At 44.9% G+C, this 27,265-nt stretch overlaps 1 protein-coding gene across 7 annotated transcripts in view; it reads right to left on the bottom strand.

Moving 5' to 3' along the window:
- Positions 1 to 27,265, bottom strand: part of NDEL1 (nudE neurodevelopment protein 1 like 1) — an 82,139-nt gene that overhangs the window by 49,474 nt on the left and 5,400 nt on the right. For 4 of the 7 annotated variants that reach the window (XM_068263712.1, XM_068263711.1, XM_068263705.1 and 1 more), the window contains exon 1: positions 21,797 to 21,877. The exons of 1 other annotated variant lie outside the window; for it this stretch is intronic. In XM_068263712.1, coding sequence (XP_068119813.1) covers positions 21,797 to 21,799 — 3 coding nt within the window. In that variant the 5' untranslated portion in view covers positions 21,800 to 21,877. Of the gene's footprint in view, positions 1 to 20,736; positions 20,839 to 21,302; positions 21,752 to 21,796; positions 21,878 to 27,265 lie in introns of those variants that run through there. 2 more of the 7 variants (XM_068263710.1, XM_068263709.1) reach the window with 2 other exon arrangements.

Raw genomic sequence — 27,265 nt, 5'->3', positions numbered from 1 at the left:
ACCTGGCAACTGATGCGGCGGAAGCTGTCGCTGTTGCTCCTCCCCCCGCCGGAAGCCCAATGCATCTTGTACTCACGCGGACTAGCGACAGTTCCGGCGGAGTTGCGGCGGCGACTGTCGCCAGGCGATTGAGCGGTTCAATCGCCCGGCGACATCAGCGACGAGCGACGGTTCGGGGTGCGTGCCCGTGCAACTTCGCATACTCACGGGCGACCTGTCGCTGCAACACGCGCACGTCGCGTGTTGCGGCAACATTTGTAGCCCGTGAGTATGGGCCATTAAAGAGCAACTCGACCATGCAGTAACTTACAGGATCCTTATTTCAATTTAGGACAAAAAGTTTTAAATAAGGCAACAGAGTGAACACATAGCACTTTAAACTAACACTGCTCAATATCCTGTGCAGAAGATTAGAACTTCCTGATTTCACTAGATTAGTCTGCTAGGCTTGTGCAAAATTAAGAAATCACGTTCATGCGACTTGTTTTAACTGTTCCAGATGACAGCAAAATTACAGACTGGCATAATGTACAACAAAAACCTATTTCTTTATGCTTTATTCCCCATATAGTTATCCTATTGGCCTTTGTCACAAAGTAATGTCATCTGTGTAAAAATCTCAAGTTCCTCCAGCTCAGTTTACAGCTGTTATGCCATCAAGCTCATCCAAATAGTTGTTCATTGAGGAAAATTCTCTCCCTTCTGCTTACAGTCACACTGAATCCAACAGAGAAAAACTCTCTGCTGTGTTTGCTCAAACCTATCTCCTGAAAACAGTTATCAAACAGCATTGGGCATACTCAAAGATTTTTCCTCTTTTTTCACCTTATCTATGTTATATTTTTAAGCTCCCAAAGAGCAAAAATTTAATTTAATTAACATAAGAAAAGAAATATTGAAATTAAGGTAATCGGGAACAACTTACTTTGAGTGATTATTTTCCTTGTAAAATGTGCTGAAATGTTATTTTTATCATTTAGGTGATAATTCATGTATGAGAAGTTCTGTGAATAGAGCCCAATGTAATGAGCTACTGCCGCAATGTAAAGGTACCCATAAATGATACAATCTTAACAAATCGTTTCACCACTGTACCCCATTGAATTTCTGCACCTCTGGGACTCACCAGAGTGCTTCCAGAGACAGGTGGATCTGTACGGCGCATGTACGAGCCAGGACTTGTGTGCACAGTGTGAAGGGTCATAGAGGTAGTCGACTGAGCTGGTCAAAAAATGTTACCAAGGCCCAGAAGTGAAAGAAGGGGATGGAGAGAGGACTGTGAAGGCTCTGGGATACAGAGTTTTCCCTCTCCACAGGTCAGTGTCTAATTCCTGTTCTGCAGCTCCCTTCAGTATTGCTTTCAATTAATAACATATTTAATTTGTTTTATGTCAGAGGCGGGTTAAGAACTTTAAAAGAGCTTAATTGTTACAAGCTGCACTAGGCAGCTGTGTGACCCCCACCCACCCAATGCTGGTAACGCTTAGGTTACAGATAACTCCACAATATGCAACCGATGTGTTACAAGTGAAGCGATGCTGTGTCAACATGTGGCAGCCAGATGACACCACCTCCGGCACTTCGGGGACGCAGAATTCTGCTCCAGAGATCATAAGCCAGGATATCAGAACATGGTCTGATGCAATCCGAGGCTCAAAGCAAACATGTGTCAGTGGACCCATAGATGCAGGCGTTCTCTGCAGCCAGCTACTGGAGGCCCCACAGCACAAAGCCATTGTGAAAGCCAACTCCTTGGAATTCTAGGGATTGATATTGCTGTTAAAAAACGCATGATTTAAAGTGACAGTCACAAAGTCTGTGATCAGCGACAGCTGTTAGTAACGGTAGCTCCTGTTTACTATAACAGCGACCAAAGTCCGTCTGCGCAGCTGAGATTCCTACATAAAAGGCTGAAAACAGCCACACAACTGACTCATAAAAGCAGCGAACATGTAATATAACCGTATTAACTAGAGCTCACATTTAGACATTCTATACGAAGCATAGAGTATGGCCGCTGCTGGATCCGCCGCTTGTACACCGGCTATTACCCACCAGTTAAAGATGGCCAATGAGATACCAAGAATTCAAGCTGATATCCCGAAACAATCATATCCGATCAGTTGTAACGATCTGATCAGACGGTCAATTGTTCGGGAAATAAGATTATTAATGAGTAATGCTAGGTATACACTATAGGTGGCCATACACTTATAGATTTGCAGCAGATTCGACCATTAGATAGATTTACTTAATAGGTTTTATCAATTGCGCTCCCCTCCTCTCCAGCTCCCCTCAGGGCGGAGCCTGGAAGGGAGGCGACCAGCAGCAGGAGGAGACGTCCCCTGATCGTTTTAAATTATATGCGCTTTTTATACTTGTGTTTGTGAGTATAACTCTTACTTTTATACAATAAAACTGTGGGTTTTACACTATCAGAAGCCTTTTAGTTTATAGATGTATGCCTGATGCCGTGCTATAAGAAGGTGGAGGTGGACTATATCTGCAAACATTGTGGTTGAGACTGCACACCCATAAAGCGTGGACAGCTGTCTGTTAGTGTGGGCAGCGGCAGCAAAGGGTGAGCAGGAGATCAATAGATATGCTTGCTGTGAGATTTAGTTGGTTTACAAACATACTTGCACTATGAAATTAGTCTATTGCTTTGTTTGAGATTGGATACAACCTGATCGTTTGGAAGAGGTCGGTTAACCTCAGAAAGTGCAATCGCTGTCTGTAGGGCTGGGCAGCCTTGCAGCAAGGTGAGCGTGCTAATTGTTGGCTGAAGGTCACTCACACAGAGGTGAATCCATAGTAGAAGTTGCACAACCGGGCCTCATAGGGTGATGGTCCCAGTGTTTTGATACAAACTGGATCGCACTGTGAATTTTTTCTTGTCTCTCTTTCCATATATGTAAAATTTTTCTGCCACGGGTGAACGACCTGGAGTGCCTGGATATCGGATGTTGAACAACAAAGGATGTGTTTATAAGGACTGCCTTATAAGTAATTGGACATTGGGAGGGGGTAGCGCACTCTATCTTGTGTATTGTATTAGATAGATTTCTGGCAGATGCCTGTTAGGTCGAATCTGACAGGAATCTATCTGATGTGTGCCACACACTAGGAACAGATTTCCAATAAATTTCAGAATGAAATCTATTGGAAATCGATCTAAATGCATTATTGGACCATTAGATCCAATGCAACTCTATGGGCCATGGATCTGCTCCCAGCAGCAGATCGACCTAGATCCTCCATCCTGCCAGATCAAAACCATCTAAATCGATCGTAAATCGGTCACAAAATCGATAGGTTTGAAAGAATCGATTTCTGATCGATACTATAAAATCGGTTGATGGCTGAAATCGACCAGTGTATGGGCCCCTTTAAAAATTTTCTGGCATATTTACTGTCAGATCGATTATCTCCAAAATGTCTGATCTGATTTCCAATCATTTTCCCATCCATTTCCGATATAAGTGAAACGGAAAACAGTTGGAAATCGATCGGAAAATGATAGGAAATCAGATCAGACAGCTTGGGAATAATGAATGCGACAGTAAGGCTGGTTTCACAGTGGGAGGTTACATGCGCACGTTAGTGCAGCCTGTAACGCACCCCACCGCACAGCAATGAAAATCAATGGGCTGTTCACAGTGCCCACGTTGCGTTACTTAGTAACGCTGCGCCATAACACAACGTACTGCATGCAGTACTTTACACGCGGCAGAGCCGCGTTAGACTGCTTGCACATGCTCAGTAATGTTGGGGAGGAGCGGAGAGCGGCCAGGCACATGGCTAATTAATATTCACTGCACGTTGTGACGTGCAGTGTTTACTTCCTGGAGCGGCCGCTCTGTGCTGCGATTGGCCGGGCGGGACCACGTGATGCCGCATGCGTCCAAGAGTACGCATCACGGACGCCAGAGTGAGCTGCACAACGCGACTCACTCTGACGTCCACATCAGAGAGCACCAGGCGTTGCGTTAGGGGCACGTTATGCGACCTTGACGTCCCCTAAAACGCAACGTCCTGGTGTGAAACCAGCCTAAATCTGCCAGAAAACCTCATAGTGTGTACCTAGCATAAGTGAAGGTGTGTACACGTCCAAGTTCTGTTCTATGGCAAGACACCAAGTGAAGTAAAGAAGACAGATGCATTCTGGCCAATTTCCTGCTGAAGTAGGGAGAATGCTATTCAGATTTTTGTTTAACACTTATCAGGCGCTCCTGTTCAAGTAAATCAACAATGACCAAAATAACACAAAATGTGGCCTCCACCAGACAACACCGATCTAACGAGTATGAATGCCAGAGTACACCTCACCATCGAATTCCAACATGCCAGTATTTTTACCTCCTTGTCCTGCATTTCCTTGTTTAGAATGATGTGCAAAAATAAATATTAAAGTGGACCTGAACTCTCGCACAGGACAGAAGGAAAACCTAGAGAAACGTACCCTATATGTATTTAGAGAGTTTAGCCAGTCTAATTCCCCTTTTTTGTTATTAATCACAATTGTAATTTGATCTCTCAGCTGGCTGCCTCGACAGAGCAGCTAATTTGTAAACAAAGGATGTTAACCCTATGTCTGCTTCCATGAAAGCAGTAAGTAGACACACTGCAGATTTATTGCAGGATGTGCAACAGCTCCAACAAAAATGTTTTTCTTGAATGGTTAATATGCTGCTGCTTATCTTTTAGAGCAAAGAGGAAGTTTTGAGAGTTCAGGTTTGCTTTAAAGGAAAACTGACCTAAAGGGGGCCATACACTAGCCGACAAACCAAAGAATCGACCATCCAATTTGATTATTGTAATCGAATTGGATGAAAATTGGTGCTGCCAAGTGCATGCCCGGCCGACAAAGCGACCAATTTCGGGACAGAAATTGGCCGCACGTTCGATCGCACATGCTGGAAGATGTCGGGCCAAAGTTGGTTGGTCGGGTGCGCGGCGGTCGAATTGCGACGAGCGACGAGACGACGAAAGCCCCGCCGCAATGTATAGATGTATGTAGTGTAGTGCATTTATACATTACCTGTCCGGTGTCAGCCTCCACCTCGCCAGGTTCCGCATAAACGCGGCGGGGCAGCCGCTAGCGTGTATGTGGCTGTTACCCGGCGAGATGGATGGACACTGTGGGAAAGCTGCTACAGGACAGGTAATGTATAAATGCACTACACTACACACATTTATACATTTTGGGGGCAGCGGCGGCTCAGATGATTCCCTGATGATTTCATGCTGAAATCGGACAGGAATCGGCCTGTAGTGTATGGGCAGATTCGATTAGAGATAAATTTGTCTCTTGGTCGAACCTGCCTATACTCGTTCTGATATATGGCCACCTTAAGAGGGATAAGGAGAGTGTCATATTTCCTTTTGAACAATGCGCGTTGCGTTGCTGTCCTGCTGATCCTCTGTCTCTAATACTTTGAGCCATAGACCATAAACAAGAATGCAGATCAGTCATTTGGCTCAAGTCTGACTGCATTTGCCGTATGCTTGTTTCAGGTGTGTGATTTAGACACTACTGATGGCAGAATGATCAGCAGGATGCCAGGGAACTAGTATTGTTTGAAATTAAATATGTCAGCCCTCATATCCCTCTCACTTTTAGACCTACTTTTAGAGCCTTATGCTTTATTTCAGTCTTCAACCACCAATGAGATTTCCATACACTTACTGCCAACTCTGGATGTAACAGGAAACAGGCGTATATCGCCAATGGAGGCAGTAAAAACAATAAAACCTGCCCTTATCAGCAGGGATGTATTATGTATGTCACTCTATAGCTTTCTGCTGTCTCCAATAACAGGACACCAGGGAAAGTCCTCACACAATGCAGAAATGTGAGATTCTAACCGTTTCCTGATCAGAGAAGAGTCTGAAACTCCACACTATTTTTACTCTCACTACCTGATCCAGAGAACTGACATGAGGGGAGCCCTGCAACGCTGAGACAAAGCAGCACCCCCTGCACATGCTTTAAATGAGCTACCGAATGGCAAAGAATGCATCTGCCTGTCCTCAAATCCCAACTCAGTGCCAGGAACCATCACTCATATCCCCTGAGCTGGGGGATGAGAAAACAGAAGCCATAGTATGACTCTGCAGGATCTCTAGGACTACGGTAGCTGTGATCTCAGAAAGGATGTTTGGAAAGCCCTTCGAGTCAGGATCATTGCCATACAGGTGTAACTCTTACACACACACACATATATAGTCGGAGTAATTTTGGGTACCTGGAGTCGGGTGCTTCATAAACTGAGGAGTAGGGTTATTTTTGTAATGTTTCCATAGCCCTGCAAGAGCTATGGAGTTGGAGTTGAGGAGTCGGAGCAATTTTGGGAACCTAGAGTCAGAGGTTTCAAAAACTGAGGAGTCTGATCTCTTTTGTACTGACCCCACAGCACTGATAACAAAGGACTTTGGGACCCCCGGCGCAACCATTTTGTTTTATAAATAAGAGTTAAAGGATAACGGTCATGATACATTTTAAAATTATGCATATAAATGTGTATTTCTCCCAGAGTAAAATGACTATTAAATTGCTTTTCTCCTATGTCATTGTCACTTACAGTATTATTATTATTATTTATTGTATTTATAAAGCGCCAACATATTACGCAGCGCTGTAAGAGTCTGACATATCTGGTACGTTTTGAACTAGTCCATTTCCTTATGGGGGGATACTCAGTCATTTACAAAAGCACTCACTGAACTGCAGTTGCTCAATCTAACTGCCAAAATAAGTGTGCAAACTAGTAGGAAAGCTGACATCTTTGTATAAATGCATCCAGGTAGTGATTTTTTTTTAAAGAATAAAGGCAATAATGAAATTCCCCCATGAGGAAATGGACTAGTCCCAGATCTGTCATCATTTTACTACCTAATGCAGTAATGGCTAACCTTGGCACTCCAGCTGTGACAAAACTACAAATCCCATCATGCCTCTGCCTCCCCAAGTTATGCTTAGAGAGAGTATTGCAATGCCTCATGGGACTTGTAGTTCCACCACAGCTGGAGTGCCAAGGTTAGCCATCATGGACCTATTGTAAGTGACAACATAGGAACAGTGTACATTTATGCTGCACTCTATTCTAGGAGACGTGTACATTTTAGACGCAAACCTGAAGACTACAAAGCTGACCGCACGGTTTTCCCATCAGGATATATGATCATTAGTCCCCAGGCAGAGTCACACTGCAGATCTTGTGGAGCCTTGTAATAGCTGACACTGATGAGCCGCAGCAATGAGACACAAGCCAGCTGGGAAAACACAAAACAATAGCGGCTTATTCTGTGGATTCATTTCCTGAAAGGAAAGGATTTCTGCTTCATCCCGGACAATGCAAGACATATTTCTGGTCAGTCCACTTCCTCTTCCAGATGACATCAGGGGTCTGGAATGTGGTGTAAGGAGAGTGAGCTGCACGGGGCAGAGTGATGTCATGAGAGAGATCGTATACCACAGGCTGAGGGGAGCATAAATGAACTGTAAGGTCTGCACCCACCTCAAGAGTTTTCCAATTTTCCCGCCGACTGACGATTTTTTTTAACGATGACCAGTCGTTTCCGCAATCTCGCGATGTAGATACAGGTGCTCAAACACACAAAAGATGTTAAGTGAAATGGACAGAGCTCTCCCTCCTATTGTATCTTTGCAGATAGCATACTATCGTATATACAGCAACAAATGATAAGGAAATCACAAGAGAAACACTCTGAGCTGGAATCACAGCATGGTAGAGGTGAAAAACTCCAGTAATGGCCTAAACCGAAAAGTTGTAGAAAAGTAAAATGAGCTGCATGAGTGACAGGCGGACAATGACAGCGTCGGTGGAAAGGGTGTGGGCCAATTACCATTTATAGGACTGTCACAACTGACAACACAACCACTGATTACCACGCTAACAGAACAGTTCAATAAAGCTGACACTTACATTTTTCACACAACGTTCCCCAAGCTTTATAAACCTGCATCTACTTGTTACATAATAAATACAACTCCCAAGAAAAGACACAAGACAGCGGAGTGACAGCAAGACAAGGCCATAGCCAACTGAGAGAGCTCTGGGTGATGCCTGGCCAGAGGGGATGGAAGCCACCTGACAATGATCAGCCAATCATCTCACATCTATCCGATACTCAAGGGTCTGGCCTATCAGACCTGCTAGAAAAACTATTCCAATTGCTAATGAGCCACATGAGGCTGGCATCTACAGCGTCCATTCCTGTAGCCTTGAGGGATTAGCGCTCTACTCTTGCAGGCCTTCCCCACTAAAAGGACACATCAGTACACAGTCTGGGGGTGCAGGCAGGAGTGTAACTAGAAATCACTGGGCCCCCTTGCAAAACTTTGGATGGGACCCCCACCTCAATTTCTGCACAAGTAAACTGAGAACCAGTGTTAGTCAATTAGCTAGTGCACGTTTGAATGTGTTTTCCCCATGAAGCACTGCACGCATTTCTCTTTCAATTACTTTAGCTTCTGTGATAAAACGTGCGTGTTTTCCCACATACAGACACGCATGGTGTGCAGAAAACGCATACAGAAAACCAACAGATGAGTATGCTCCCAGCCTCAGCTTATTACACTCACTCTGTCCATCTCTGATGGAGCAGGACTGGCTCTGCAGACTTCTCCAGCATCAGTACACAACACTTGGGGAGGGGTATAGAAGTTGGGGGCTAGGCACTGTACACAAGACCCTGCTGCACACTGAATAGGGACTGTCTACACATCTTTGCATAATCCCTTATCAGTGGCTGAGCAGATGCAGTCATTAGAACAGAGAGCAGAAAGCTTTTTTTCTCTGTGCCCTTAGTTGTTAGACTCTCAGGACAGGGAAAAGAAACTTGTACCCCACTCCCACGGGGCCCCCTGCTGCTGTATCTCTTGCAGCGTCTATTGTTACTCCCCTGGCTGTGGGGTCCGTAGATAAATACTTCAACTCTGACTTCTTTATCAATATACTAAAGGTATTTTTCATGGCGTGTGGATGAATGCAACATGGCTCAGAAAATTCATATGAAGATAGTATCTGGATTTCGGGAACCAACCGAAGAACTAATTGCAAGGAAGCTGAGGCACTATTCCATTGACTATCAGGCCTGTCGCTGCAAACATGAATAAGCATACTAAGGCTTTGTGCACCAAGCTAGAGGTCTGTACAGTCTCGGCCCTGCACTGTCACTTAAAGCAAACCTGAGATGCTACACAGGCCCTTATTATACTTACCTGGGGCTTCCTCCAGTCCCAAGTGCACCATGGCCTCCCTTGCCGTCCTCTTCGGCCCCTCCATCATGCCGCTAGGACTCCCGGTAATCCGGTCAGTAGCAGCCAGTCGTGGGCTCCTGCGCATGAGCGGCTCAGCCACACACACTCCTTGTCGTGCTCCTGTCTCCTGAAGCGTTCTTCGCAGTAGTACTGAGCAGGCGCAGAACACTCCAGGGGACGGGAGCGCGGCGGGGTGAAGTGGTGCACACGGCTGAACCGCACTGAAAAGCCCAAGACTGGCGGCGACTAACCGGATAACCGGGAGTCATAGCGGCAGAACGGACGGGCTGAAGAGGACAGAGAGGGAGGCCACGGTGCTCATGGGACCAGCGGAAGCCCCAGGTAAGAATAAATAAAGGCCAGTGTTCCACTTCAGGTACACTTTAAAGCCATGCCTCTAGTGTTGCTCCAGTCAGTGTATATCATTCTGCCATCATTCTCCATCCAAGTAATGAAAACACTTCCCAACATGCCCATCTTATTGGTATATCCAACTATTTTTGCTTCTTTTCCACTAGAATTCGCACCAGCGCAATGCGATTTGATGAGATTCACTTATTTCTACTTCTTCCCCTGCAATCCAATTTGGTTTAAATTAGCTTTTTTTTTTTTTATTATTTAAATTAAAGTGTGTGCCTTTACGATTTGATCACTCTTTGAATTCTATTGGCTGGAAAAGTTGCATTTTTTTTTTCAACCAGTGTGTTTTGATTTAAAAAAAAAAAAAAAAAAAAAAAATAGGTTGTTGATCCCAACTTTTGAATTCCATTTTCTGTAAAAAAAAAAATAAAAAAAATAAAGTGTATAATGAGGGGCTGTATGTGGGCTATAAGGTCCTCTGTGGTAAACCACGTCATTGCTGCTCTCCTCATCCCTGTAAACAGGAAGCAGCACAAGGTGTCTTCTGGGAACTTTTACTACATTTTGTGGGAAAAACGCAGACAAATCGCAGGTGTTTAAATTGAAAATGCGTTTTTCGCTGTGATCCTGTCTTTTGCATTGGAGCGCAATTGTGGCAATAATTGTGCAGCACTACGATTGCTAAAACGATCAAAATGCGCTAATAGAAAAGGGGCACCGCAATTAACATGGATCCTAGCTAGAGGAAATGGGCCCAAACTGTTTAAGAGGTTTGCAGCTAAAACCAAATGTCCCGACTCGGCCAAAACACAAACTGACACATGATCCGAGGGCTGCTTCACAGCAAAACTAAAATAGGAAAAAAAAAATCCTGACTTGGCTGATTCTAACATGTGATTCAAACTTCCCCAATCTTTATGTACACAAGCCCAAGCCCGGGGATAAAGCTATTCAGATCTTAATAAATGTGGCTTTATGTTTTAGGATTTGTGCAAACAGCAGCGGGCTGATTTCCGACGCTTCCGATTGTGATAAACGCCACAAGTCGCACGGAGTGAGACTCTCACAGATGGGAGAACTCTATGTCCCCCGATCCCTTTATACCGCATGGAGGGAGACCCTCACAGATGGGAGAACTCTATGTCCCCCGATCCATTTATACCGCCTGCAAGTCACTATCTAGGATTGCAGAGACTTTATCAGATGACCCTGCAGCTACCAGAAAGCGTGTAACCAGATACCGCTATGTAACAAACACGCCGTCTGTTCCTGCTAAACTATAACGTGGGGAACAAACCCTTTCTTGAGCCTCAGAACTACATCCTGTGGATAGGCACGTTTATAACGAGACTTATCTAGAGAGGTATACTAAGGCTGCAATGCAGAGTATGAAAGCAATACAAAATACGATATTATCTATAGCCTATGCGTGACGGCACTCACAAGGTCGAATTTAGGGCTGGTTCCCTTGGGCGGTTAACGCAACTTTTTACCGGCGGACCGGCATTGTTTAAAAAGGGATCTACCACTGCATTTTATTGAAGAAGACCTGAACTCAGAACTTCCCCCTCTGCTCTAAAAGATAAGCAACAGCATAATAAACTATTTGTTACAGCTGAAACAAATCCTGCAATAAATCTGCAGTGTGTCTACTTCCTGCGTTCATGGAAGCAGACACAAATTATCCGTTCTGCCGAGATAGCTATGATTCCCGTGCTGACACAGCCGAGAGATCAAATTACAGCCTGTAATTAGTCCCAGATGAGAGGGAATTAGGCTAAACTCTCTAAATACATACAGAATGCATTTCTCTCAGTTTTCCTTCTGTCCTGTGCAAGAGTCCAGGTTCACTTTAAACGATGGCGATAGTAGGGATTGTTATTTAATATTTATATTGTGCCGATATCTGCAGCGTTTTACAGAGTTCATAGTCATGTCACTTACTGTCCTCAGAGGATGGCGTTGTTCGTCACGGTATATCCCAGCATTCCATTTTGGGCATTATGTGTAGCGTCTTTAGGGCTTAGCACTCTACTCTTGCAGACCTTCCCACCAAAGGACAACAGCAGCATAGAGTCCGGAGCTGTGCGGTTGGTTCATAAATATACTTCAACTCCAACTTTGCTATTTTTTAATAAACCCTTCGTTCCGTTTTGGACATTATGTGTAGCGTCCTGAAACCAGTAGCATTTGCTGGAGTTGCAGTTGATCACAGATGCCACAAAAAGCCAAATGACGGGGAATTATCACAAAGGGCACAAATGTCTTTTGGCAGAGGTGAAAGGAAAGAAGAACCACAATGCTGCTTTCATACAAAACACTGTAGTGAGAGGTATAAGGAGGCTGCCATCTTTATTTCATTTTAAGCAATACCAGTTACCTGGCAGCCCCACTGAGCCTCTGCCTCTAATACTTTTAGCCACAGCCCCTGAACAAGCATGCAGCAGATCAGGTGTTTGACATTTTTGTCAGATCTGACAAGATTAGCTGCATGCCTGTTTCTGGTGTGATTCAGACACTTTAGCAGCCAAATAGATCAGCAGGGCTGCCAGGCAATGTGTATTGTTTAAAAGGAAATAAACATGGCAGCCTTCATATTCATCTCACTTCTGTTCCCCTTTAACAAGTTCGAACGACTTAAACTGGTTCGGGACCATGGTAAGTAGACTCTACACCGCATCCTACATAGACTTTACACTGCGACTTACTGCTGTCCCAAACAGATCTCTGCTCCTAGGGGGAAGTAATAGGATAGGAGTTTTCTCCTATCAGTAAGGAACCAGTTTCATTGGCTCGTTACCATGTGACCACTGTGCTCCAATCACCCTCATATAACAGCCTTAATACTTCTTGCTCACCTCAGCCAACATTCTTGCATCTCCCTTTCCAAGTGCAGCCCCCATCCCCCTTCTGTACATGGCAACTAAAAATTGGTGCAAAAATCCACTGACTCCTCAGTTTATGAAATCATCCACTGCAACTCCACAGCCTTGGTTAGAGAGCCGCCTGCTCAGCTGGGCGCAGGGTATGGCCCCTTTTACACCTAATCAGTTGGTATGCATTAGTATGCGTTAGTATGCGATTAGTGCGCGTTGGTACGCGTTTTTTCCATGGCAGTGCATTGGGAAGAAGATTTCAGTTAAAACGCGTTAAGTGTGAAAGGTGCCATAGGAAAATATGGGACTTACTTTGAAAATCAGTTTTTTTTCCGTTTTAACTGAGAGCAACTGATTAAGTGTAAAAGGGGCCTAAGCCAAATGACGGCTCGCTCTGCTGCTGCCACTGAAATACTGGCCAGCATAAAACACTATTACCTCTTCGAGTTGTAGCAACTTGGAGGGAGAAGTAATTAAGGTTCCAGTGATCGTCGGCACCCGAATTACATTAAGAATCACGCTGCGCAGCCATAGATGTATTAACATTGTTTCTATGGCGGCGCCCAGGTCAGGCGCAGTGCAGAGAAGAGCGTGCGCCGACGTGACCTTCTTCATGGCCTCCGCATTGGGGGCTACATGTTAGTCTGGCAGTCTGCTGCAGGGCAAACCGAATGACAGCTCTCTCCTGCAGGCACCAAACTCCCCTGCGGCTTTAAACACTATTCCTCCCCTGACCTGTCTTAACTTGGGAGGTATAATTTGGGGGTGCTGAATTCGCGCAGCATAGCATTGCTACTATAGCGGTGCTCGGGCCAGAATGAACTGCTTCGCCATTGAGTACATAGATAACAGAGGCTAAAGTACTGCAGGTCTGAACACGACGTTCCTGTTATACAGACTACAGTGACCTGCATTCAAGCAATGACATCAGAAGTTATGTAAAGTCCCGTGTCTCTCTGTACACAGGCCAGGTACACGCTAACATAGAGCAACAGATGCCAACATGCCTCACCTGGAAGCCTGTTACACCTAATCTGCATGCAACGGCCAGACAGAGCGGAAAGCCACAGACACAAAGAGAAGCAACACGGCTCAATACAACTATTCATAACAAGGCTCACATTACACATTCATCTTATTATGCGATGCAAGGTGGGGAATCAGAGATCCAGTGCGAGTGCGCAGGAAGTATCCAGGTGTGCCGCCATTCCCCCACCACCCCCTCCTCCGCCGTCATGGGCTTGTCTATTTACCAGCAGAGATCCAGCTTCAACGCATCTGCGGTCGCACCCGACTGAATGGAGGTGCCACACACTGCAACTGGCAAACCAACGAACCTCACAATATGGGTCCCATTGTGCAGTGATCATCGGTTTTATCGTTTATCGCCCGTCAGCTCATTCTGAAACTCTGTTCAATGCACTGCGACACAGCAATACCTTGAAAGGTGAGCTGATAGCTTACAAGTCATCGTTCTCGATGAAATAGACCATACACTTCGCAATCTGACTGTAAGATCTCTGGGCAACAGGACAGCCAGAGAGAGACTAAATTAAACAGATTTTTTTTTTTTGAGCACTCCTCATGCTACATAGAGGAGGTAAAATTGCACAATTGTAAACAGTCAGTGTCAATATAGCCGTGTACACACATACAAGGCATGTCGGGCCGCATCGCAGGGCTGAGGCTGTACATGTGTCGCTAGTCTGGAAGAGGAATCAGCCAATGACTGGCCAATCACAATTGGATGTGTGTATGCACTCTTCAAGTGTGCCTGATGTGCAATAACCATGCTGCTTTCTTTTTTCCTGCCTGTATACGTGGGCATGTGTGACATCATACATGCACCCATGCCAGGCGTTCCGTAGCTCGTCCTGATATCGCACTCAGTTACCGCCGCGCACCCGATCAAGCAAGTCAGCCCTACATCTTACAGCATGTCCAATCAATACACGTGACCAATTTCGGCACAAAATTGGTTGCATTGTCGATCGGCCATGCTCTTGGCGGCACCGATTTTCATCCAATCCGATTATAATAATTGAATCGGGTGGTCGATCGGATGCCAAGTTACCTGATGTATGGCCACCTTTAAACTAAAGTGTAACCCTCACTGAAATTACAGCCATAAAGCTCTTGCCAGACAGAGAACAGCTTCTGAGAGAGGGGGGGGGGGGGGAGGGAGAAATAAAAGGTCAATAGATCATGTTTTAGCTTCTGGAACCCTGAACAACTGTATCATTCATATGAGAAGACAACATTAAAGGATACCCGAGGTGACATGTGACATGATGAGATAGACATGTGTATGTACAGTGCCAAGCACACAAATAACTAGGCTGTGTTCCTTTTTTTCTTTCTCTGTCTGAAAGAGTTAAATATCAGGTATGTAAGTGGCTGACTCAGTCCTGACTCAGACAGGAAGTAACTACAGTGTGACCCTCAGTGATAACAAATTCCCCTTTTTATCTCTTTCTTGCTCTCAGAAGCCATTTTCTGCTAGGAAAGTGTTTTAATGTTTGACATTTCTTATCAGTGAGGGTCACACTGTAGTCACTTCCTGTCTGAGTCAGGACTGAGTCAGCCACTTACATACCTGATATTTAACTCTTTCAGACAGAGAAAGAAAAAAAGGAACACAGCCTAGTTATTTGTGTGCTAGGCACTGTACATACACATGTCTATCTCATCATGTCACATGTCAGTTCGGGTATCCTTTAAAGGACATCCGAGGTGAAAATAAACTGATGAGATAAGCAATGGTATCTATCCTTCTACTCTTTTTTAGATATCTCACAGTTTTATTTTATATTTGAATTTACTGTTTTTACTGTTCTTTGTCACTGCTTAATGGCACAATCATTGCGGTATGCCAGAGCTAAAATCTGTGAACTATTAACCTTTTCTATCTCTTTCCTGCTTTCATAAGCCATTAACTGCCAGGAAAGTGTTTTATGACTAATTCCTTATCAGTGAAGGTGATGCTATAGTCTGACCCAACCCCGACCCCGACAGAAAATGTCACTTGCAATTCAGGCAGAGAAAGAAAAGGAGCACAGCAAAGTTATTTGTGAGCTTGGAACGCTACATACACATGTCTATCATTATGTCACATGTCCCCTCAGTTGTCCTTTAAACAAACCTAGGTTGGTCTTTTAATAATATGTTGAAAGCCCCTCCCTGACTATCGCTGTAGACAAGAGGAGCACTAAAGCAAAGAGGTAAGCTCTCTGCTCCCAGTATTCCTATGCAGGCTGCCCATACACAGGGATATCACCCTCAGAAAGCCAAACATGTAGCCATGCTTATTCATACATTACATAAACACAACCTGCTAAATAAAACAGGAACTACAGAAACAAAACGCCACAAAACTTAGTCAAATTATCGTTACTATGGGCAGCTGCCAACTCATCCACTTAAAGGTTGTGTTTAACCACCTGAGCGGTCTGGACGAGCTGAGCTCGTCCAACACCGCCGGAGGTCGCCGCTCAGGCCCTGCTGGGCCGATTTTAATCAAATAAAAAGCAGCACACGCAGCCGGCACTTTGCCAGCCGCGTGTGCTGCCTGATCGCCGCCGCTCTGCGGCGATTCGCCGCGAGCAGCGGCGAAAGAGGGCCCCCCTAGCCGCCTGAGCCCTGCGCAGCCGGAACAAAAAGTTCCGGCCAGCGCTAAGGGCTGGATCGGAGGCGGCTGACGTCAGGACGTCGGCTGACGTCGATGACGTCACTCCGCTCGTCGCTATGGCGACGATATAAGCAAAACAAGGAAGGCCGCTCATTGCGGCCTTCCTTGTTTATTCTGGGCGCCGGAGGCGATCGGAAGATCGCCTCCGGAGCGCCCTCTAGTGGGCTTTCATGCAGCCAACTTTCAGTTGGCTGCATGAAATAGTTTTTTTTTTATTTGAAAAAAACCCTCCCGCAGCCACCCTGGCGATTTAATCAGAACGCCAGGGTGGTTAAGATGTTATGGTGTCCATTCATATGCCATGAAGCTACCTATGCCTACAAGATGCCAGTCGCCCTGAGCAATCTTGCTTTGCATGGTGACAAGCATTGTTTGATGTACTCTGCAAAAGTGCTGCAAAAAATGCCAGCAATACAAGAGCACAACAATAATCATCATTGCACGCTGCTGGGACTCCCTGCCAAGAACCATACTTCCCCCCCCCCCCCCTCCCCCCCAGGGATCTTACAACTCAGCAACATTCTGGATAAGAAGCAGCCAACATCGGAGGACACATCTACACACAGTATATGATCTCTAGTGATGGTCATGTCTAGGAGAACTCATGGAGAAGCATGTGATTTGTTTGATCAGCTGATAGATTTGCAGAGCTCTGATTTGCTGTGATCACACCCTGCTTTAGCACAATCATCACTAGGAAAATCAGAGCTGTACATGTCTATCACTTGACTGATCACATGCTTCTCCATGAGTTCTCCCAGACATAAACATCACTAATGGTCTTACTGGGAAACAGAAGGCTGCCATGTATGCAGCTTTACCTCTGCACTTTGCAATTATAGCAACTGACCATTAAACAAAGGGAAAGGGAAAAAAGCCATATAGAATATGGAAAACAATCATTCTACTATAAACTGGCAAGAGTAGCCAGAGCGATCCTTCCAAAACTCAAACACTTAGATGCTCGCTGTTGACGTCTACTGATAGAGACCTGGCTTTTGGACTTTTGCAATGTCTGTACACTACTGCAGCAGGTACTTGTCATACAGTTCATTGATCTCTGTGTGGTCTGGCAGAAAACTGATGGGGGGGGGGGGGGGGTGTAGAAGAATGCTAATATACTGTGGCAAAGGGAGTAAAATAGAGAAAGTGCACTGCACTGAACCACAAGTGTTCCATTCCCCACAATACACTGATCTTTCTATGGCTAACTAAAAACTTACTATATCAATAAAACGAGAATCTACAAATTTACCAAACAAAGTGAGACTCCATCCAAAATGTCTCGGACAGGGTTTGTGATCCCTAAAACCTCTCACGTCATCTTTTTCCCGTTTCCCCACCTAGAGGCAGAGATTTCTCTTCCCTTACTATAACACCTTCCCTTACTATAACACCGACAGAAACGACACTCATGGATCATCTTTGTGAGAAGGGTTTACCCTTCTGACAAACAGGAACAGGAAGTCTGGATAAATCAGTCCCAAAATGGAATACAGTAGTAAAAGCTTGGCAGATGATGTAATCTGTTCCCACCCAACTTCAATAATCTGCCTAGAGCAGCCTTTCTCAAGCTTTTTACCCTGGAGGAACCCTGAAATTAACTTTTGGATCACGAGGAGCCCATGCAAACAATTTTTGGATCTCGAGGAACCCCTGCAGTTATTATGCAGGAGGCATGGTCTTTAAACTTAGGTGTGGTTGTTTATTTCACTGCCCCTATTATACTGCCACTCATATTGTCTCCTTATATCCTAGCGCTTTTTATTGGTGTGCTCATTATTATTTTGACCCCAAATTTCGGACTAATTTTACAGAATCCCCTATTATGCTCTATCATACTTCCCTTACATGGGGGAAAATGCCAAAGAACCCCTGCAGAGTACTCCAGGAACCCTGGGTGAGAAAATCTGGCCTAGAGAAACACTTTAAAGCGTAACTGTAGATACAGTTTAAACACACGGTTTCACTTACCTGGGGCTTCTGCAAGCCCCCAGCAGCCATCCTGTCCCGCGCCGGTCCTCCACGAGCCTCCGTTCTCCCGCCGTCAGGCCACTGCGCCTGCCTGGCTCTGGCCATGCGTATCCTTTCTTCGTGTATCAGTCTGCAATAGCAATATTGCAGCGGGGACCGCGAATAAAAGATACACTTGGCAGGGCTGCGCTGGCCTTGACTTACAAGCCGAGGAACGGAGCGGCGGCGGGAGAACAGAGGCTCGTGGAGGACCGGCGCGGGCCAGGACGGCTGCTGGAGGCTTGCAGAAGCCTTAGGTAAGTGAAAAAGTGTGTTTAAACTGTATCTTCTGTTCCGCTTTAAGAGCCCTTCCACACTATGGCAACTGCGTTGCAATGGAGAAACACAAATGCAATGAGAGTCCTATGCGGCTATCACATTCAGCGTGGAGCAAGGTGTAAAACAGTGGATACATTTGCATTAGAGGGTAACGTGTCCATCAACTTTGGCAGTGAGGCATACTTTCATGATGCTGTATGCTTCACTGTATGGACCCATCCCACCGTTAACATGCATTGTGACTTTTCAGCAATCTAGCCATGCGATGATGGGTTATACATACAGACAGTCCCCTACTTACAAGCTACTCAAGTTACAACATTTCAGAGATTCAACTTACAAACATACATTCAACTTACAAACAATCTCCCAGAACCTGTTTGTAAGTAGGGGACTTCCTGTAGTTTGGAAGAAGCCTCATTCAAACAAATCCCAAACAAATCTTGGATGAAGGATATAAAAAAAAGGAAAGTTGACTCTCTTTATACCGGATCCCAAAAGAGCTAATCTACTGAGCTTCCCACGAAAATGATCTGAGAATATAAGTACAGCATTCAAAATGACCTACTATAAAGGCTGTGAATGTTTCCAACCCTCTGAGTCACACACAGGGCTGTAACAAGTGTAATGTAATTGAATAAGCAATGGTGGGTTGCAATCCCAAAAACAGCAGTTTTCATTATAGAACAGCACTTTTGTAGTTGACTCACAGCCATTAACTCAGCGGGCTTCCAGCAACCCTCACTATGGACTGGTATGCTCCAGGCAATGGGTGCAAACCCTTTCCACCTAATAAGCTTTTCCTGCCCGGATAATCCTTTCCCAATTACAACAAAAATATGCAAAGAACCAACATAAAAAAACAAAACGGTATACAGACAATCCCCCTACTTACAAATGACTCGAGTTACAATGTTTCAGAGATGCAAAGCCATCTTCATGTACAAAATATACAATACTGTTTATTTTATTACTTATTTTTGTTGGGAATCTGTAAGCTTAAAAACATCCTCTGGGGGGTACTTACCTTGGGAGGGGGAAGCCTCTGAATACTAATGAGGCTTTCCCAGTTGTCCTCCGTCCCACAGTGGCAGTGCTAGAAGCCCCAAAACGGCGGGCAAGTAAATATTTACCTTCTCCACCTCCAGTGCAGGAGCAGTAGCGGCTCTACACTCAGGAGGAAATAGCCCAAGCAGACCCGATCCAGATCGGCTATTTCGGCCTAAACCAATCAGAAAGCCGCTACTGCGCTGGAGTCGAGCACGGTAAATATTGCAGGCGCCACAGCCAACATCGGATGTCGGCTTTGTGGTTTCAAGGGGGCCAGCACCGGATCCCTGAGGCTTAGAAGGATAGAGGAAGACTCATTAGAGTCCATAGGCCTCCCCCTTCCGGGGTAAGTATCCCCCAGGGGATGTTTTTAAGTTTTCAGTGTCTCTTTAAATATTACAGTATTGTATAAACTGTCATGAGTAGTAGAACACTTCTAAAAGACAAGACACAGAACATTTATATCGCACTTTTCTCCTGGCGGACTCAAAGCACAACGGCTGCAGCCACTAGGGGGCACTCTATAGGCAGTAGCAGTGTTAGGGAGTCTTGCCTAAGGTCTCTTACTGAATAGGTGCTGGCTTACAGAACAGGAAAACCTTAACCAGAACACTATCCAGCCAAGCACATAGTTTATACTATATATCCAAATCAAGAGTTGACCGAAAGTATATCCACGTTTCAGACAAGACTCCACTTACAAACAGATTTAGCTTACAAACAAACTCCCAGGAACAGAATATGTAAGTATAATACAGGCATTAATGAAAACCTGCATAGCACAATAGTGGAAAAATAGCAGCCATTGAGACCAAATAAAATCGCTTTACTTGCAATAAATCTTAATTTGATCCGTCCTATGAGACAGAGATTTTAATCTATAATGGTGCTTAATTAAGAGATAGCACAGCACCAGGCATCTTTTATAGCGAGTACCCCCCCCCAGTTCTCGCATTATGCCCATCACATTAGTAAGCCCAAAGGTTCTATAAATTTATACTCTACAGAGAATCACTATTATACCTGGAAACTGTTCAAATGCCGTGCTTTACCCCGTAACAAAGGATTTTTATCTAGTCGAACAGTTGTAAATAATAATTTCAAATAAGAGAGAATTATTATATTTTGGAGCAATGGGCAGGGCTGTGGAGTTGAAGTCAAGCAGTCAGAGCAATTTTGGGTACCTGGAGTCAGAGTTGGTGGTTTCATAAACTGAGGTGTCAGAGTCGGTAGTCGGATGATTTTTGTACCAAATCCACAGGAGTCGAGGAGTCGGAGCTATTTTGGGTACCTGGTGTCGGAAGTCTGAGCCGGAGGTTTCATAAACTGAGGAGTCAGATAATTTTTGTACAGACTCCACAGCCCTGGCAATGGGTGCCCATACATGTACTCGATTTTCCTGTTCAATTGTCAGTTCAATCATTTTATCGGATCGACTGAGAATTAATTATATTTCATTCTGCTCAATCAATGGAAATCGGCTGATATCTGTACGAATCGACATGACTCGATAGATCGGGATGGAAAATATTGGCGGATCCTAAAGAAATCAGTAAATCTTAATATGATTTCAATTCGATAATTAAATTAATTTTTGGTTTCAGAGCATGAAGGCACATCATTCATATAGATTATCGGAGAATCACATAGGATCGTGCACGCAGTGTGGGGGTCAGTCAATTCACTATCAGCCACACTGTTAGCGATCGCGCAAAAGTGTTGATCGCTTAATCAAGCAATGTATGGATACCTTAAGGAACACTGCATCGATTCACTTCTGATTGTCCGATAGATTGCTTAAGTTCTCGAGGGAAAAATCCAGCAATGTATGGGCACCTTACTAGATGGGAACACTGAGCACCGAAGCCGACAGCACTTCCTGCAGATCCAACAGGGCAGAGACCATTCAGAAAGTGAAGCATTCCCACGGCTTCACTAATTTCACAAAGAGAATTCCACGGAGAGGGATGGTGAAGATCGAGGAGCGGCTTTTCTCGTTACTACAACACGTATATAAAACCATTTCCAGTCTGGATGAGATCACGATGAGGTAACGGGAATACTCAGCGCATCCGGGAAGTCCTCTGTCTTCTGAACGCTCCACGAAGAATTTAAAGGCATCAGGCAACTAAGTCTGGATTCCCAGAGCCGCTACGACTGTATCAAAGCAACGAGAGGCTGCAAAATACCTCCATGTAGAGAAATGAAGAATTCCCACACTCAGCACTGGTACATCACACTCACCATGTTATCCCAGCGAAGGCAAACACACCCCTCCCCTGGAGACAGAAGGCAGGGACTGAGCTTCAGACGTGTCAGCTTATAGCTATGGCCACAGACACAACACTGGGGAATGAGTGATCCAAGCCTCGGCCAATCCCTGCTGAGGAAATGGCACCCTCCTCCTGACGTTCAGGCAATGGCAGACGCATGCAGTCAGACCTGCTGTGACATTTTTCCCATATGCCTGCCCTCCCCTAGCCCCTCCCCTGGTGGGAGCTGTACACAGACGGGAGCACAGGTGACAATAAATGAGCTTAGGTAACTAATACGTAACGGCCAACGTGCAAACAGAGAACACAATGCCACTTGTAAGAGCAGCCATAACTGACAATAACCACATAGCATGCGGGCGCTCGTTTCCTGCCTGACTGGATTGAAGAGGGACAGTGTGAAAACACCAGCACATTAACGCTACAATATTTTCCTCAGATGTGATTCAGATTTGCGGAATTGTAACAAATCGGTAATTATCGATTGTTCCCATAAACGGGTCGATTAGGGCACTTTCTCTCTTCAGATACGATTGTATATACCCAGCATTCCGACCATAAAATTTCTTCGCGTCAGTTCTTATCCCCAGCAGCGGCTGCAACGTGGGGCTATATTTATAATTTGCGCTCCTGCGCAGATGCAGCTTTTCAATGGGCTCTGGTGGAAATAGCTGTGCCAGATCCGGTCCGCTGTACCTGCGCAGTAGTCCAGACCCAATCGGGCTTGGCCATTTCTGCCAGAGCCAATCGGAATGCCAATACTGCGCAGGAACGCAGATGGTAAATATTCAGTCCTGTTCTGGGGCTGCCAGCGCTGGATCCAGATGGCTGAGCAGGACAGGGAAGCCCCATTAGGATCCAGAGGCTTCCCATCCCCAGGTAAGTACCCACCAGGGGAAGTTTTCTTTATTACAGGTTCTCTTTAAAGTGAACCTTAACTATGGCAGCAAAAAAAAAAAAAAAAAAAAAAAGGAGTTTAACTTACATGGGGCTTGTACCAGCCCTCTGTAGATGTCCTGTGCCATCACAGAACGATACTCCGGCAGTTTCTGTGATTGGCCAGTCGCTCGGCCACTGTGCATGCACAGTAGGAAATTCCTCGTACTGCGAAAAAATGGAAACTACTGTGGAAAATGAAACTTAACCGCGGCAGGGGACCGGAGGATCTTTCATTGACGGAGCGGGCACAGTGCAAGTTACTCATTTTTTATTTTTTTATTTTTTTTAGCCACAGTTACGGTTCACTTTAACTAAAACACTCAAGACGTATTTAACCTTTTGAGCCGAACGGACGCGAGTCTCACGTGCGTGGCTGTTGCTACAGAAGCCTGCGTTTGCGATGGTCCCAAAGACGGCGGAATTGGTGGCAGGGGACAGAAGTCCCCGGAGCCAATCCGTGCTTGTACAGCAAGAATGATCACCGTTTTGTTCAAAAACAGTGATCATTTTCAGATGTAGGCGCAATCGTGCCACCGCGCTTCCTCCCGCTTGCTCACTCCCACCGCCGATCGTTAGATGAATTAATAGGAACTTCGTTCCCATTAATTCATCACCCCTCTAGGTTCCTAGATGCCTGCATCACTTCCTAAGTAACGCATTACTTCCTAATTGCATACTTATAGTACGCTAATAGAAAAATAATGCGTGAGGACATCTTGTGGCCAAATAGTAAAATTACACCTACATACATTAGGGACTGACATTTTTTTAAAGTGGACCTGAACTCAGAACTCCTCTCTGCTCTAAAAGATACCCAACAGCATAATAACCTTTAAACAAAAAAAAAATGTTATTTGTTACAGCTGATACAAATCAATCAAATCAATAAATCTGCACAGCTTCTACTTCATGATTCATGGAAACAGACATATTGTTACTCTCCTGTGCTTTCAAATGGGCTTATCTGCTTATCTGCCATAGGCAGTTATGTGACACAGGGGAGGATCAAATTACTACTTGGGGAGGGGGAATTAAACAGGCTAAACTCTGTAAATACATACAGGGTGCATTTCTCTACATTTTCCTTCTGCCTTGTGCAAGATTTCAGGTCCACTTTAGTATGTCAAGAGGGTATATTGCTATTAAATTATGGGCTTGTAAATAGTTATTTGGAAATAAAATGCACCTTTATTTCCAAATAAAATATTGTCACCATACATTGTACTAGGGATATAATTTAGCCGTTGCAATAAACGGGACAAATACGCAAATAAAATGTGTGGGTTTTATCCACAGAGGAATGTTTTATTTTAAAACTATAATGGCTGAAAACTGAGAAATAATGATTTCCATTTTTTTCTTATTCCCATTAAAATGCATTTTGAATAAACTACTACTTAGCATAATATACCACCCAAAGAAATCCTAATTGGTGGTAAAAAAACGAACAAACAAGGTATAGATCAGTGATCTGCAAACTTGGCTCTCGGGCTGTTAAGGAACTACAAGTCCCACAATGCATTGCAGGAGTCTTGACAGCCACAGTCATGATTCATAAAGGCAAATGCATTGTGGGACTTGTAGTTCCTTAACAGCTGGAGAGCCAAGTTTGCAGATCATTGGTATAGATCATTTCATTGTGATAAGCAGTGATAAAGTTATTGGGGAATGATTAAGAGAAGTGTTGAAATGTGAAAATTCCTCTCGTCCATAAGATGAAAACAACCCGCGGGCCGAAGTGGTTAACAAAGCAACAAGTTATCTAGAATGGGCACGGTACAGATAAATATAGACAAGTTACATGGACAAACAAGGGCATTCTGTACCAAAGCATCTTGCGCTGAGTAAATATTAATGGGTGAGCCAATAAATACAGAGATACAACAGGAGAGAGGGCCCTGCCCATACCAGCATACAGTCACAGAGGGCGATTCACACGCCCTAGATGCACATCTCAGTCGCTGATCTGCAGGGGACAGACGGTTGCTGTGTTCTAATCTACGTTTTAGTGGTCGATACACGGTACAGAGTTTGTGCAGTGCAAAACAGCTGCATGTAACACTGAGGGCCCTTTTCCACTAGCAATCGCTAGCGTTTGCGCTAAACGCTCGCGTTTGCGATTCAGAAAGGTCCTAATTTTTCCCGGCGATTGCAATTTCGCTATGCACTGCATAGCAGAATCACGGCAAAAATCGCTCCGCGACGCTATCGCTCTTTAGTAAAGAACAAATCACGGTATTGGAAATTACCTACCGCGATTTCCATGTTCTGTAGCAAACCCTAGCGATTTTAAAATCGCTAGCAATTTGCGATTTTGTGATTCAGCATTGCAATCACTTTTAGTGGAAAAGGGCTCTGAGAAGACAGCTACCTTCTCCACACTAAACTTAGGGCCCGTTTCCACTATAGCGTTGCGAAATCGCCGGCGAATCACATGCGGGTGCGATTCCGCATGCGTTTTTGCCGCAATTTCGCATGCGATTTCGCATAGGTAAGGCTGTATGCGAATTTAACCATGTCACTGCCTGTGTAAATTAACATTAATACCTATGCGAAATCGCATGCGAAATCGCGGCAAAAAACGCATGGGGAAAACGCATGCGATTTCCCTATTAAATACATTGCGTGCGATTCGCCTGCATTCCACACGCAGGCGAATTCTGAGGGCCCTACCCTGCAGATTTTTTCTGCACAGAAAAACGTGCGGGGAAACGCACAAGTGGAAACAGTCCCATCCACTTGTACTGACTGCGAATCCGCATGCGGGCAACGCATGCGGATTCGCGATAGTGGAAACGGGCCCTTACACGCAAGAGGGCACAGCAGACCTACGTGAGCAGCTGGTAGGTGATGGACTGGCAACTACCCACATGCAAACAGCCTACAGATGGCCATACACTTACAGATTGCCACCAGATGAGGCAACATGATTGAATCCTCTCTAATTGGAATCGCTTCCTACAAGGTTGTGGAGTCGAAGAGGTTTATAAACTGAGGAGTTTGAGTCGGATAATTTTTGTACTGACCCACAGCCCTGGAGCATTGCACTGTTCAATGCAGTACAACACTATGAGAGAAGAGCTAAATGGCGTGACTGAGCCAGATTACCGGGACCAATACCACAGGAAACGGAAGCACTCGAGCGGCGTGTGAGGGACGCAGCGGTGCTCATGGGGCTCGAGGAAGCCCCAGGTAAGTATAAAATCTTTTAGTGTGCCCATCTCAGGTACAGACAGATTTTTTTTAATGCACTTAATAAATTATTATAAGTTAATTATGCAACACAAGTTTTCAGATCAGGTGCTCTGACTGAAGTCTGACTGGATAAGCTGCATGCTTGTTTCAGGTGTGTAAGTTAAACATTACTGCAGCCAAAGAGATCAGCAGGGCTGCCAGGCAACTGGTTTTGTTTAACAGGAAATAAATATGCCCACCACCATATGCCTCTCACTTCAGGTGTCCTTTAACCATATTCTAAGTGTCCAAATGCTATAAAAACTGAGTACAATTCAATAATAAGCAATATCTAATTAGCAAAAAAAAAATAAAAAAATCAAGGTATGTGTACAGTATCAACCTATTAATGAACCAATACTCATACTCTAAGTCATCTGTCAATGTGTGCGGCTGGCATACAATAAGGAAATGTAAACTGACTGGCTGGCTCACCAACAACCATTTTATCAACTCAGGGCTGGTGCACACCGAGAGGCTTTTTCAGCGTTTCTGCAGCCGCTTGCGGCTGCGGATCCGCTTGGTCAATGTATCTCAATGGGGTGGTTCACACCAGAGCGGGAGGCGTTTTGCAGAAACAAATCCTCCCGGGTGAGGCATTTTTTGGATTGCGGATGCATTTCTGCCTCAATGTTAAGTATAGGAAAAACGCAAACCTCTCTGAAAAACGCCTGTTCAGAGCGGTTTTGCCGGCATTTTTGTTACAGAAGCTGTTCAGTAACAGCTTTACTGTAACAATATATGAAATCTACTACACCAAAACCGCTACACAAAACCGCAAAACGCTAGCTGAAACGCTACAGAAAAAGAAGAAAAAGCGTTTCAAAATCTGCTAGCATTTTGCGGATCTGCTAGCGGTTTTTGGTGTGCACCAGGCCTCAGTCTAACTTTAAGGCCTGGTGCACACCAAAAACCGCTAGCAGATCCGCAAAATGCTAGCAGATTTTGAAACGCTTTTTCTTATTTTTCTGCAGCGTTTCAGCTAGCGTTTTGCGGTTTTGTGTAGCGGTTTTGGTATAGTAGATTTCATGTATCGTTACAGTAAAGCTGTTACTGAACAGCTACTGTAACAAAAAACGCCTGGCAAACCGCTCTGAAGTGCCGTTTTTCAGAGCGGTTTGCGGTTTTCCTATACTTAACATTGAGGCAGAAACGCATCCGCAATCCAAAATCTGCAGCAGCCCGGGAGTATGCGTTTCTGCAAAACGCCTCCCGCTCTGGTGTGCACCAGCCCATTGAAATACATTACCCTAGCGGATCCGCACCC

Source organism: Hyperolius riggenbachi, chromosome 12 (assembly GCF_040937935.1).
Source record: "Hyperolius riggenbachi isolate aHypRig1 chromosome 12, aHypRig1.pri, whole genome shotgun sequence".
Classification (NCBI taxonomy): Eukaryota; Metazoa; Chordata; class Amphibia; order Anura; family Hyperoliidae; genus Hyperolius; species Hyperolius riggenbachi.
The sequence above is the reverse complement of the archived record's forward strand: the minus strand, read 5'-3'. Positions and strand labels throughout refer to the sequence as shown.